The sequence below is a fragment of the Propithecus coquereli genome, unplaced genomic scaffold, assembly GCF_000956105.1.
Source record: "Propithecus coquereli isolate 6110/MARCELLA unplaced genomic scaffold, Pcoq_1.0 Scaffold235, whole genome shotgun sequence".
NCBI classification, from domain to species: domain Eukaryota; kingdom Metazoa; phylum Chordata; class Mammalia; order Primates; family Indriidae; genus Propithecus; species Propithecus coquereli.
The window spans coordinates 6,476,377-6,490,721 of NW_012147897.1; the positions used below are offsets into that span (position 1 = coordinate 6,476,377).

General features: G+C 40.1%; 1 protein-coding gene across 1 annotated transcript in view; it reads right to left on the reverse strand.

Annotated features, from left to right (window-relative positions):
• Nucleotides 1-207: 207 nt before the first annotated feature.
• Nucleotides 208-14,345, reverse strand: part of GDPD4 (glycerophosphodiester phosphodiesterase domain containing 4) — an 85,076-nt gene continuing 70,938 nt past the window's right edge. Inside the window, exons 13-17 of the mRNA XM_012645580.1 lie at nt 11,652-11,799; nt 7,197-7,279; nt 6,385-6,437; nt 3,402-3,405; nt 208-679 (exon numbers count right to left, since the gene is read on the reverse strand). Coding sequence (XP_012501034.1) covers nt 208-679; nt 3,402-3,405; nt 6,385-6,437; nt 7,197-7,279; nt 11,652-11,799 — 760 coding nt within the window. The remainder of the gene's footprint in view (nt 680-3,401; nt 3,406-6,384; nt 6,438-7,196; nt 7,280-11,651; nt 11,800-14,345) is intronic.

Here is a 14,345-nt window from a genome sequence, read left to right on the forward strand (position 1 = left end):
ACCCAGAGAACAGCCAGCTCCAGTTCTAAGACCACACACAACTGTTTTCCCCTGGCCTACGCCCTTGAGATGCATTCACGATAGAAAGGCTGGACCAGAATGGTTCCCGAGAGCCTCAGTGGCCCTGCTGCATACCTTTATTAACCACTCCCCACAACCACCCCCTTTACGCACGGAGAGGAAGAGGAAGAAGGGGGAGAGGTGTGGCTAATTCTTCTTTGAAGACATCCCATTGGAGGATATGTCGGACGTGGTAGAATATACAGTTACATAGCTTTCTTGGGAAGATCCATCCGTGGAGGTCTCTTGGGGGTCTCTTGTTTCAGGATGGGGAGCCTTTACAGAGGGCACTGTTGGTTTATCCACCTTCAAGGCAGGCAATGTAGCTTGAAGGGTGGCATCGTTGGTGGCCTCCCAGCTGGGTGCTTGGGTGAATTCAAAGACCTTAGTAGGTGCTGGTGGCTGAATGTCATGTTTGGAAGGTTTCAGAGGTGCAACAGTGTTCTTGAAAGGTGCTGGTTTCTTGGAAGCTACACAAAAATGAGAAGCATCTGGGTATTTATCTGTGCTCTTGTTTAAAGCTGGTTTGAGGGCCGCTAAGGTCCAAGGACTTTCCACAACTCGGGCGGGTGCCTTCATGGATAAGTGAGAAGTTCCCTGATGCTCACTTTGGCTTGTACTGTTAGAAGCTGTGGGATAGAAAAGACACAAACACAAATTCCTCAAATGTCACTTTTCCACTCTCTGCCAGTCATGTGTGAAATCCAAGTCATCTCTCAAATGTCAGCCCTTCACTTATCCTCTTAGGGTCTTTCCTCAAAGCTCTCCTCTCCATCTTACACTTTGTGCAAAGTTTATTATGGCCCTCCAACTCAGCCTAGGGCTGGGGTTTAAGAGTCTACTATGTGATGCTCTAGCTCACCATGGAAGTCCTCAGAAGGCAGGGACTGATATTTGCTTAAAGTTCATGTATTTTACAACCACTGGTTTCAAATTAGTTTAAATAGAAAAATAAACATATCCTCAGTTAAAATGGGGGATTTTTAAGGGCAGAGACTTTGTCTTCCTTGCTACTACGTACACAGTGTTCAAAACTATCTCTCACACAGTAAGTGCTCAATAAATAATTTTTGTCTTACTGATAGAAAACAATAAATGGTAGAGACTTCTAGTAATAGAGCTAGGAAACTGAGACCAATCCTTTCACCAAAGACAAATTAAAAATCAGATGATATACAAAAACAAGAAAACGTATTTAAATTATCTAAGAGTTTATAATATAGTGAGAAACTGGGCCAAAATATAGAATAAACAATCCAAAGAAGCAAGCCCAGAACTCAAAGTTATTATTATTATTTTTGCTTAGAATTTTTTATTTTTAGTTACAGATGATCAAAGTTTTTATTTTTTTATTTCAGAATATTATGGGGGTACAAACATTTTGGTTACATATAATGCCTTTGCCTTACCCAAGCCAGGGCTACAAGCATGCCCTTCCCTCATACAGTGCACTCCGCATCCATTAGCTGTGAGTTTACCTACCTCAAAGTTATTTTTGACCTGAATATAATTCAGTCTGGAAGAAACAGCTGTGCACATGAGCTTCATTTTTTGTCAGCTTCATAGGAGAAAGGGGATTTTTACTGGATTTGAATTGTAGGTCAATCTCATGACAGTATCTTTACGACATTAGGTTTTCTAATTCATAAACATATTGCTTCATTTGAATCTTTTTCTTTCAGTAAAGTTTTATAGTTTTCAGTGATCAGTCATGTATCTTCCCTTATGACGGCTTTTCTGATTAAAGTCTATTTTCTCTGATGTTAGTATATCCAGCCCTGCTCTCTTGGTTACTATTTGCATGGAATATCTTTTTCCATTTTTTCACTTTTAATTTGGGTCTTCAGATTTAAAATGAGTCTCTTATAGACAGCATATAGTTGGATTGTGTTTTTTAATCCATTCTGCCAAACTCTATCTTTTGATTTGAGAATTTAATCCATTTACATTTAAAGTAATTATTAAGGAGAAATTTACTTCTATAATTTTGCTACTTGTTTTCTACATGCCTTAAAGGTTTTCTTGTTTCTTATTTCCTGCATCTCTTTGTCTTCTGACAGTTTTATTCTAATATGTCCTGGTGTGGGTTTAAGTTCATCTTACTCCAACTATCTTGAGTTTCTTGGATATTTATAGTCAAGCTTTTCATCAAAGGCTGATAAAACTGAAAAACTTCTAGTGAGATCCTGCAATCATCTGTAATATATATATCATTTTGCTGATAAATGTGAAAATTTATATCAGCAGTTCTCAAAGTGTCATTTAAGGACCTCTGGAGGTCTCTGAGACCCTTTCAGGGGTGGTCCATGAGGCCCAAATTATTTCCATAATAATATTAATATGTTATTTGATATTCTCATTCTCTCATCAATTTTCCAGTGGCCACATGATGGGTGATAGTGCAAGAGACTGAATGCAGAAGCAGATATGAGAATTCTTGTCATCTATTAATCCAGACATTAGAGAGATTTGTAAAAATGTAAAATAATTTCTATATTTTTGTTTTATAAAAGTCATTTTTCAAAAACTGGTATTTATGTTATACATAAATGGTTTTAAAAATTATTTTTAAATGAATCAGTAAATATTTTAAAATTTATAATATGGTAAATAATGGCAGATACTAGACATACTAAGAATCAGGAAAATATGATCCACATCCAGAAGATTGAGTTAGTAGAAATGGGCCTAGAAATAACAGAAATGATGAAACTAGCAAACAAGGATATTAAAACAACTATTATAACTACGTTCATATATTTAAAAGTGACATGAACACAATGAGGAGAGAAAAGGGAGATATAAAAAAGAACCCAATGCAAGTTCTAGAGATGAAAAATATTTGAAATAAAAATTTCACTGGTTGAAATTAACAGCAGATTAGACATTACAGAAGATCAGTGAAGTTGAAGATATAGTATGGGAGGCAAAATTCTATGATAGCCCTTAAGATTCCCGATCTTTGCTATATATCCCTTGTATAATCCCCTTCCCTCGAGTGAGATGAGACTTGTAAATATGATAGGACAGTTACCCCCCCTTGATTAGGTTATATTATATTAAGATAGCAAAGGTTATGGGATAGTTACTCCCATGATTACATTACATTACTTCAGACTTCATCGTAGCAGACTGGAGAGATATCCTCTTTTTGGCTGTGAATAGTAAGCTACCATGTTGTGAGGACCACGTGGCTAGGACCTGAGGGTGGCCTCTAGCAGCTCAGAGCAAAACCTTGCCAACAGCCATCAAGAAAATAAGGATGACTTCACAGTCCTACAACTAGAAGAACTGGCCTTTTTGTTATGACAGAGGAATCTCTTCACTGTTCTGTGGCGAACGTATCTTGTTCTTACTCTGTAAACCTATATCTTGCTCTTGCTCTATAAATCTATGTTGTCCTTCCTCAATAAACTTCATTCCATGCTTTAAAAAAACACAAAAAACTAGAGGAACTAAATTCTCCTAACAACCAGTGAGCTTGGAAGAGGACACTAAACCTCAGATGAGACTGCAGCCCCAACTGATACCTGATTTTAGCCTGCTAAGACTCTAGGCAAAGGACCTGTCTAACCTATGCCTGTGAGATAGATTTGTGTTGTTTCAAGCTTCTAGGTTTGAGGCATTAATAAGTTTTTATATAGCAATGAAAAATGAATATACATAGCAATAGAATCTATCCAAAGTGAAACAAATAAATAGGCTAAAAATAAAAATGAACAGTCTCTGTTACCTATGGAATAATATCATACTGTCTAACATCTGTGTAACTGGAATCCCAGAAAGCAAAAGTGGGTAGGGGCAGAAAAATATTTGAATAAATGCTGAAAATTTGTCCAATTTGATGAAAGTTATACTCTGACAAATCTAATATTTTCAGCAAATCTCTAAGCAGGACAGTTTCTCTCTCTTTCTCTCTCACACACAGCCCCCAACACCCACACACTAAGTTAAACCCTAATCAAACTACTGAAAACCAGTAATAAAAGAATAATCTTAAAAAGCAGCCAGAGAAGACATATTACATATTAAAAACATACATATTACAAACAGAGGAACAAAGGTAAGAAAATTGATGACTTTGCATATGAAACTATGTAAGACAGAAGACAAAGGACTGACTCCTTCAAATTGCTGAAAAATATACTCACAGGCTAGAGAGGCAATGAATGCCTTCTGGTGGTGGATGTGGCATGAGCAGGTATAGCAGGACATGCCCATCCTGGGGGTGGTTGTGGTGCAAGATGTGGCACTCTGTGTTTAGTGTATGAGGCTCCATTATCCTCAATCTGAATGGATCTGGCTGTGGTCATGGCTGAGGTCCTGGCTTCTCTGGTCTTCCTTCTTCCTTCCCTGATTCTAAACGTAGTCCTGAACCTTCTAGGTGTCTCTTGGAGGTACCCAAATAGCCTTTCAATATATTTTCTTTCTGCTTAGATCAGGCAAAACTAGTTTCTGTAACAAGCAACTAATAACTCTTAAAAATAGAGAAAACTCTTAATTTATTTTCTACTCACCTTACTTTCTTATCACCATTTCAACATGATAGGGGGTGAGGTGAAGTGAACTATTTTTTCTAAGGCATGATAGCCACTTCCTTTATCCAAATTTATATAGTTCTTCAAACTTACCTTCAAAACTTCTCTCCTATCCATGTTTTTTTCCTCACTATTTCCATTTCTAGTCATTTCTTGGCTGGATTACTGTTATAGGCTGAATTATGTGCCCTTCCCCCCACCCAAATTCATATGTCAAAGCCCTAACCCTCAATGTGACTGTTTTTGGATATAAGGCCTTTAAAGAGATAATTAAGGTTAAATGAGGTCATAAGGATCGGGCCCTTATCCAACAGGAATGGGGTCCTCATCAGAAGAGAAAGTGAGAGCAGTCAGCTCTCCCTCCCCAAGCACACACAGAGGAAAGGCCACGTGAGGACACAGTGAGAAGGCAGCTGTCTATAAAGACAGCCCTCACTAGGGGTCTTCACCAAATTTGCAGCACCTTTATCTTGGACTTTCAGCCTCCAGAATTGTGAGAAAATAAATTTCTGTTGTTCAAGCCACCCAATCTATGGTATTTTGTTATGGCAGACCTAGCTTACTAGCACGACTGCTGATAATCATAACATAACTGGAATATAGCCTTCAGACTTCTTATCATAGCCAGTTGAGTGATCCTCTTAACATCCACGTAACTTGGAGTTATCTGAGATCTCCCTGCCACATTGAGATTTGGGTGAACTTGGCTTAAACCTTCAGTTTCATATGAAAGACCATTTAATTTGTTCAAATTTCTAAACTTATTTTTTCATGGTCCCTGTGAGTCCCTTCCTACAACCCTAAGTGCTGTATCAATTCAACCATCTGTCAGCTAGTAAATGGAATCTCAGGATCTTCACCACTGTCCACAAGAAATTAAATTAACTCATGATTGTGTAACTGTACCAACTTTACTTAAGGCTCCAGGAGCTATGGAAGGAAATTCTACCCCATAATGCACAGTCTTCTGCCTCCTCACTGGTTTTCCCTTTGACTTGCATAGGCTTCCAAAATAACTAGCTCAACTGTGTGATTATCCCCATAATCCTCTAAAGATAAACTCTAGCTTTCCTTCCCTTACTGGGCCTATTTCACTTCCTCAGCCCCTGAGTTATTCTGCTAAATAAACATTTTTCCATCCCTTTACACAGAAATCTAACCATATCGCTTCCTTATGTGAAACTCATTTGCCATCTTCTGATTGCTGATATGCAGAGACTAGACTCTTGTCTAGCATTCCAAGACTTCTAAAGTTTTCTTCCTCCAGCCTCCAATATACCACAAATGAAGCCCCATAAAGCACCTTCAGCCCTAATGGGCATGGAAGCTACTGTCCTGGACTTAAATGCCTGGCCCCATGGTGTCAACTGCTATACTTTTGCCTGTTACTCACTGCTCTCTGTGGGCCAGCCCTCCTCTCTCTTAGGTCACACTCCTCTCTCTTGAGCCACCCTCGAGAGACAGCTTTCAGTTATCTCCAGCCCCTTTCTAAGTGTCTGGTACAAAGTGAGTACTCAATAACTGTTTGATACATGAATAAGTGAACAAATAACACCCACGCTTGAAATCTTCCGAGGGATCTCACTGCTTAGAGGATGAAGCCTAATATCTGAAGCCTGATGTAAAGGGTCCTCCAGAATCTGTGCCCAGCCTGTACTTGCCCCAGTGCCTCCCTACAACGTCCCAGACTCCCTCAGCTCTTGTCAGACACGAAAAGCAGACCATGTCTCTTGGAAGCAATGGGTAGGGATGGAGAGACAGGAGTGGGCTAGACCTCTGACTTTACCTGAGATAATGGTGGAGCTTCGGAACAATTTTGCTTTTGTGATCCCTCTCCGCCTGCAAGGAAGCAGACCATTCGTGAACTCACAGACTCCTTCTAAAAAAGGCAATCATCCAAGGCAGTGACCAGAAAGGCAGCATTATCCAGTCACATTTTTACTTATGCTGAGGGGTTGAGCTTTCCCTCTTTAAAGGATACATCACAAATCGAGAAATGATGGCATCTAAAGAACCATGGTATCCTCTAACATTCCTCTTCCAGGATGTTCCTTCCCTCCTCCACCTTGAAATTTGCAATCCTGTAGCATTTGGCTGCAAGGATTCTCAAATGTCATTTTCTTGGACAGATAAAAAGACTCTGGCCCAGAAAGGGGCAGTGATTTTCCCAGGGTCACCAGCAACTAAGGGGGCAAAACCAGAGCTAAAACCCAGTCTTCCTGGTTTGTGAACTTGCTCTTTGCACAGTACCCTGCTATGTCTAATTTCATGGAAGGTAGGAAGATGGAGGCAGTTGTTCTGGATAATCTTCAACCTCTGTCCTCTCCCAACTGCTCCACACTGAATCCATAGTAACAGGCTTGACTAAGCTTCAGCGAGAGTCCTTATCCTGAAAATGCTGTCTTGTGTTGGGGAGGTCAAAGGGGCGTGAGGAGCCGCAGACAGTATGAGAAGAAATGAGAGGTTCAGATCATAAACCCCATTTTGCCATATTGGATTACAGGAAGAGTATAACTGTTTTTTCTCAATTTTCTATAAGAATCAATTTATTACTTTTATTTTGGTAAATTTCAGTTGAAATTACAAACATATACTTACCAGTGAATATAAAATATGACAAAAATGACAACTGCAGAAACAATATCCGTGAAAATCCACATGAACATATAGAACCTTGGTGTCTGCAAAAACATAAAACAAACCACAGTGAAAGAACTTTACAGTTAGAAGTTGTGTGAGTTTTCTAATTCCCTGGTTTGATCCTCCCTTTATATCACATGAACCAAGTCCCTTGTTCTGCTGCCAGGACTGGAGGAAGAGATCAGGTGAAAGAACCTTGACTGATGTGGCATTCTCAAACATAGTCACCCTTGCACATGCAGGGGGCTCTCCAAGGGACAGAACACTGTATACCCTTCATCGGTCAGAGGCAGTCCCAGAGAAGTCACACAGCAAGTCTATTCTGGACCCAAGACTACAGCCTAGGTTTCTTGACTTCTACTGCCCTGCGTTTTCATGGCATGGCTTCTCAAACTGGCTGTGCAGCCAAATCTCCCTCTCTCCTGGTGATACAGGTTTCTGGGTCTCACCAAAGTCCTAAGGAATGAGAATCTCTGCCTTTTTAACACGCTTCTCAGGTGATGCTGAAGCAACCAGTCTGTGAACCAGCACTTGGGAATCATCGTTCTAAATCACTTCGATTAAGTATGCTGAAGTATAATCCCCCCTTACTCGATGCCCCCTCCTCTATGCTCCTTGCACAAATCACCTATTTCCCAGAACTCCATCTCCTGGGTCCTCATGTGTGAGTTTTCTAATTCCCTTGTTTGATCCTCCCTTTCTGCTTCCATTGCTCCCCTTCCAATTTCACTTAATGCTACTGGGGCTGACACTTTTTATTCTTTCTCAGGCCATTCTTCACCCTATCCCAAGGTCTTCCTTGGGTTGAATATTAATATTAATAACAATACTAATTATCATGATAATGAGATAATAATGAACATTTACTAGGAGCCAGGCAAGTGTTCTAAGCACAGTAGGGGTGATTTCACATTTAATCCTCACGACAGCCCTACTCGTAGAAGCTCTTAACCAACTTCCAACAAATTGAGGCTCTTAATCCCCTCTGGGTAACTTATTGACTAATGCTGTGGTCTGCTGATTGCTCCAGGATGCCTTCCAGGTGAGCTGAATGTTCACCAAGAATCAGTCGTCCTTGTTCCCCAAATGGCTTAGGCCAACTGTATTTGTTATTGTAATTGTGCAGTGTAATTACATGTTGCTTAAATCTGTAAAATCTGAAAAAAGGTATGTCATTTTCAAGAAAACTAAGTCAAATTCTTTGTTATACTCAACAAAGACAGAATAGGTCATTAAAAAATAAACTGCAATTGGATTAGGTGTGGGTGAAACACTGTAAGAGATTGGGGTAAGGTGACCATAAAAATCTAGGTGAATTACTCATTCAGATTGATTCTTTCAATGACTTTAAGCTCTTGTTCTGCTTTAAAAAAACAAAAATTGGGGCTGGGCGCGGTGGCTCACGCCTGTAATCCTAGCACTCTGGGAGGCCGAGGCGGGTGGATCGCTCAAGGTCCGGAGTTCAAGATCAGCCTGAGCAAGAGCGAGACCCCGTATCTACTAAAAGTACAAAGAAATTATCTGGACAACTAAAAAAATATATATAGAAAAAATTAGCCAGGCATGGTAGCGCATGCCTGTAATCCCAGCTACTCGGGAGGCTGAGGCAGGAAGATCACTTGAGCCCAGGAGTTTGAGGTTGCTGTGAGCTAGGCTGACGCCACGGCACTCTAGCCAGGGAAACAGAGCCAGACTCTGTCTCAAAAAAAAAAACAAAAACAAAAATTGGAAATCATTCCTAGTTCATTTGGATGTTTAAATAACCAAGAGAAAGTAGAACTCAATCAGCTAAAGTATCCTCAAAGAAAAGACTATTTCTATGTCAAAAGGTGAATAAGTATTTTAAATTAAAATAAAATGTGTGAGGTATGTGTGTGGCATACTGTTTATAAAAATGACCACAAAATTTCTTCCAAACCATACATGCAGGCCCCTATGCAATGTGACTTAGTTGTGCCTCTTAGCCTAACAAGAGGTGAAGTCTGTCTCTCACCCACCTTGAATCTGGACTTGGCCATGTGATTTCCTTTGGCCAATGGAACATTAACAACCATAACACTAGGAGTGTGCTTTGGGGCTTGACCTCTCTTGCTGCTGGGAACCCACTGCTACCAGGTGAACACAGGGTAGCCTCCTTGAGGATGAGCGACTACATAAAGAGAGACCCCAGTCATCCCAGGTGAGACTCCAAACAAATGAATGAGGCCCTCGTAGACCACCCAGCTCAGCCAAACCAAAAGAACCACTTAGCCATCATCCAAAATATGAGACATAATAAATATTTAAGATACTAAGTTTTAGGTAGTTTTTTTTTTAAAGCATTTAAGTGGTTTTTTTAAGGCTTACTGACAGAGTATATATCTCTTCTTTTTATGATTCCCCACTTTCTCAATTACCAATGATCAGGCCAGATTGTGTTGGATAAAAGTGCTTCGATTGCACTATTATTCCCAATTTACAAAATACAAAACAGAAAAAACCACCAAAATACTGACGCACAAACAGGCTAACTAATATTTCCAAGTTCACATAGCAAGTGGCACCGCCAAGATCTGAATCTGCATAGTCTAACTCCAGAGTGTGGGCTGCCCGGAAAGCCTGTGGGATACTGGCCCCACATCCCTGAACAAAATGAATTTATCAACTCAAATATTAAAATGAAAAAATGCTTTCAGAAAAAACATAAATATGTACCTACCAAAGGGACAACTTTAAGACATTACTGATTGAGGGGGAGAGGATTATGCAGGGGTGTGTTGCTTTCTAGACTACACATTTTCATAATGACTGAATTTCAAAATGTTAAAAAATATGTAGTATACATATGAAGGGGTGTTGTATGGGGACAGGTGGGTGGAAAGCCTTCACCTGTGCTGAGGGACCTGCCATCAAAAGTTCCCTTCAGGGTCATCTCCAGAAAGCTGCTCAAGCCATCAGAGAAAGGAGGAGTCAACGATTTCACATTTCTAGCAGAGGGATTTAATGCAGTACTGGCCCTATGAGACTGTGCCCTAGACCCTAATCCCCTCTCTCTCCTGGTCCTGACCCTGAACAGGTCAGAAGCCAGGGCCAGTGAGAGTTGAGGTATCAAGAAGGCAAACTGAGACCCCGCCCTACTTAGGCTTCTCTGCCTAAAGCTTTAGCTTTCAAGGCAGTTTGGAGTTTGGGCTATTACTACTTTGGACTGGACACTTTAATTCTGAAGTAAGGTTTCTGATGACTAAAAGTGAACTTTTAAAACTTATCTAAGAGTGACTGGAAAAGCTATGTGTCCTAAGAGATTTCATTCAGGGGCAGGGAAAAGCCTAGCTCAAAGACCAGGTTTAAAGAATCAATGCAGCAAATTAAACTGTCTTCTGTTGTATATGCTATTGCTATTGTGCTCCACCCAGTCAACCTTTTTTTTTTTTTTTTTTTGAGACAGAGTCTCGCTCTGTTGCTCAAGCTAGAGTGCCGTGGTGTCAGCCTAGCTCACAGCAACCTCAAACTACTGGGCTCAAGTGATCCTCCTGCCTCCGCCTCCCAAGTAGCTGGGACTACAGGCATGCGCCACCATGCCTGGCTAGTTTTTTCTATATATTTTTAGTTGTCCAGCCAATTTCTTTCTATTTTTAGTACAGACAAGGTCTCACTCTTGCTCAGGCTGGTCTCAAACTCGGAGCTCAAACGATCCACCCACCTCGGCCTCCCAGAGTGCTAGCATTACAGGCGTGAGCCACCGCGCGCAGCGAAATCTGCTCTTTATACAGCTAAGAAAAATGGACTCTATAGCAGCAACTGGTTAGCTGGGGCTCCTTCTACAGATAATAAGTGACGGGATTTAGCCGGGATATTGTAAAACTGGTCCCCAGGTCCCCAGGCCTCTGGCAGTGAGCAACAGAAGGGCAAGAACAGGAAACCAGGCTGGGCAACTGGATCTGGCTGCCCTCTTCAAAAGCATTTTTGTTCAGGACACACAGTTTTCACTCTGGAGTCAAGTACACTTGGTTTTCTCTCCCCGCCCCATTGCTATTGTCCATTGTTGCCATGCCTCTAGGAAGGTGGGGCTGCAATAACAAAATGCTGGAGTCAGACCTCATTCTGAATCCTACATCATAAGATCATATCTCAGAGCTTCAGTTTCTTCATGGGGATAATAACAATGGCTAATTCAGAGGGTTAAGTTATATAATATACCTAAAGTACACTGTAAGGACTCAATAAATGTTGATTATTCTAACCATAATAATTTTCCCCTGAAAAATCACAGAAGGATCTGGGTGAGAGAATGGGAAATGCCACATCTCCAATATTCATAGAAGTCTGTGCTCTTAAGTAGCTTCCCAGGGGATTGCACAGTGGGCAACATAGGGTAGGGGGACCTATACCACTATTGTACCAGGCTTGGAAGAACAATCTAGACAACCAGCTCACCATGAAGAAGTGAGGGTGATTAATCTGACTCAGGAGCGCAATGTTGTCTGTGGTCACTGAGTTAATACTGGAGCACCAGGCCAGTGAGAAAAGCCAAGGCTCATTGACGATGTATAAGTTGATCTTGATGTTGGCTGCTTTATAATCTCTGAAACAAAAACAGAACCCACAGGGGATTTAGAATCAATTTCACTCTCATCATCTAAAAGAGGACTAGCCATGATGTTTGTGAAAGGCTGTTGTCTAAATCACCAGAAGCAGCTGGTCTGGGGACAATTCATGATTTGATGTGACAGAATGGGCTCATGGTGCAATGAGACAAAGGACTGGATTTAGTATCTCGGCTCCTGTAGCAACGGTGGCATGCTGGTAAACTAGATATCCTACGGGAGAGTAATAAAAAAGAAAGAAAGAAAGAAAGAAAGAAAAAAAAAAATGAAAGAATGGGAAAAAAAGAAAAAGGAAAGCCCTCCTGCAACATTTGCAAATTTCCATGGTATAAATACTCCTACAGGCTGGGCGCGGTGGCTCACGCCTGTAATCCTAGCACTCTGGGAGGCCGAGGCGGGAGGATTGTTTGAGCTCAGGAGTTTGAGACCAGCCTGAGCAAGAGCGAGACCCCGTCTCTACTAAAATTAGAAAGAAATTAATTGGACAACTAAAAATATATAGAAAAAATTAGCCGGGCATGGTGGTGCATGCCTGTAGTCCCAGCTACTCGGGAGTCTGAGGCAGAAGGATTGCTTGAGCCCAGGAGTTTGAGGTTGCTGTGAGCTAGGATGATGCCACGGCACTCTAGCCCAGGCAACACAGTGAGACTCTGTCTCAAAAATAAATAAATAAATAAATAAATACTCCTACCACAGCCAACTGCAAGCTACCACTGGTAAAACCAATTTGTGGAGTTTCTGAGTATTTAATAACTGGCTTCCACAAGCTGTGTGAGCTGGCTGTGGCACACTACTGTGCAGCAGCACTGATACTTCCATCAAAGCATTTGCCACCCCCTTCGATCTGCTCACCTGTCAGTCTTCTTGACTGTAAGGAAATGGAAAACAGAGACTGTTGTCTATTTGTCTCTGTACCTCCAGCACCTACCATAATACCTGGCTCCAGAAATATTAATTGAAAAAATACATAAATGAATACCAATGTGGTGAACAATTCAAATTTCAAATATAAAGAATTTTTATAAGTACTGAGCAGGGGCAATAAAACCCAATTTTCCTCAAGGTACTAAATGTCAGTATAGAGATAGGAAGAATACCTAGTAATTCTAGTCAAGTTGTCATTTTCAGGGATTCGATTTCTCAGAAAACACACCATATAAGTGCCTTCAGATTTTTTTTTTTAATCCTAAAATGGTACGGGGTATATTGGAAACTGCTCTGTATAAGCCTAGGTTTGAATCCCAGCTCTGCCATATATTAGAGCTTGGCAAGTTCTTAGCCTCCATGTATAAACTGTAAAATAATAATAATACCTCCTTTACAGGGATGCTGGCAGTTGATTACCCAGTATGTTAGAATTGTCTCTGAGACAATTCTACAGATAAAGTTTAAAAAATGAAATTATGAAAAAGTAGTAAAAAGTTACTTCTTATCTTTTGAAACTAAAGCTCAAAAACCAATCATATTTCTATAATGTTAATAAGTAATATGTAGAAACTAAAATTAAAAATAACATTTAACTATCATTCCAAAGAAAACTAAATATCTAGGAATAAACTCAAGAAAATAAGTGCACGATCTGTATGATAAAAATTACAAAATACTGATGAAAGTAATCAAAGATGACTTAAAGAAATGGAGAGACATATATGTTCATGGATTAAAAACTCAACGTAGTAAAGATGTCAATTATTCCCAAACTGATCTGTAAGTTTAATGCAAGTCCTATAAAAATCCTAACAAGGTTTTTCCTTACAATTAGGCAAGATGATTCTAAAATTTATATGGAAAGCCCCAGAATAACTAAAATAATCTGGGGAAAGTATACAGTGAGAGGAAATCACTCTACCCAATATTGAGGTTTATTATACAGCTATAGAAGTCAAAAACAGTGTGGTCTTAGAGGGACAGATACATAAATCAAGGGAACAAAACAGAAAACCCAGAAATACCACCACAAAAATATGTCCAAATTATTTTTGACAAAGATGCAAAAGTAATGCAACAGAGGATAGTCTTTTCAACAAATGATGCTGGAGCAGCTAGACAGCTACAGGTGCCCCCCACCCCCAAAAAAGAATCTTGACTTAAACTACACATTTTATATAAACTGACTCAAAATGCATCACAGACTTAAAAGTATAATGTAAAAATATAAAACTTTTAGAAAAAATTCCTATTTTTTGAGATCTTTGAGATCTAGAGCTAAGCAAAGAGTTCGCAGCCTTGATGCTAATAAAAGGAAAAACTGATTAGTCTGACCCCATTGAATTAAAAAAACTTTTGCTCTGTGGAAGACCCTGTTAAGAAGATGCTACAGATAAGCTACAAACTGGGAGAAAATATTTACAAACCAGATATCCAAGAAATGATTTGTATCTAGAATATATAAAGAACTCTCAAAACTAACAATAAAAACCCAAACAATCGGCCGGGCACGGTGGCTCACGCCTGTAATCCTAGCACTCTGGGAGGCCGAGGCGGGCGGATTGTTTGAGCTCAGGAGTTCGAAACCAGCCTGAGC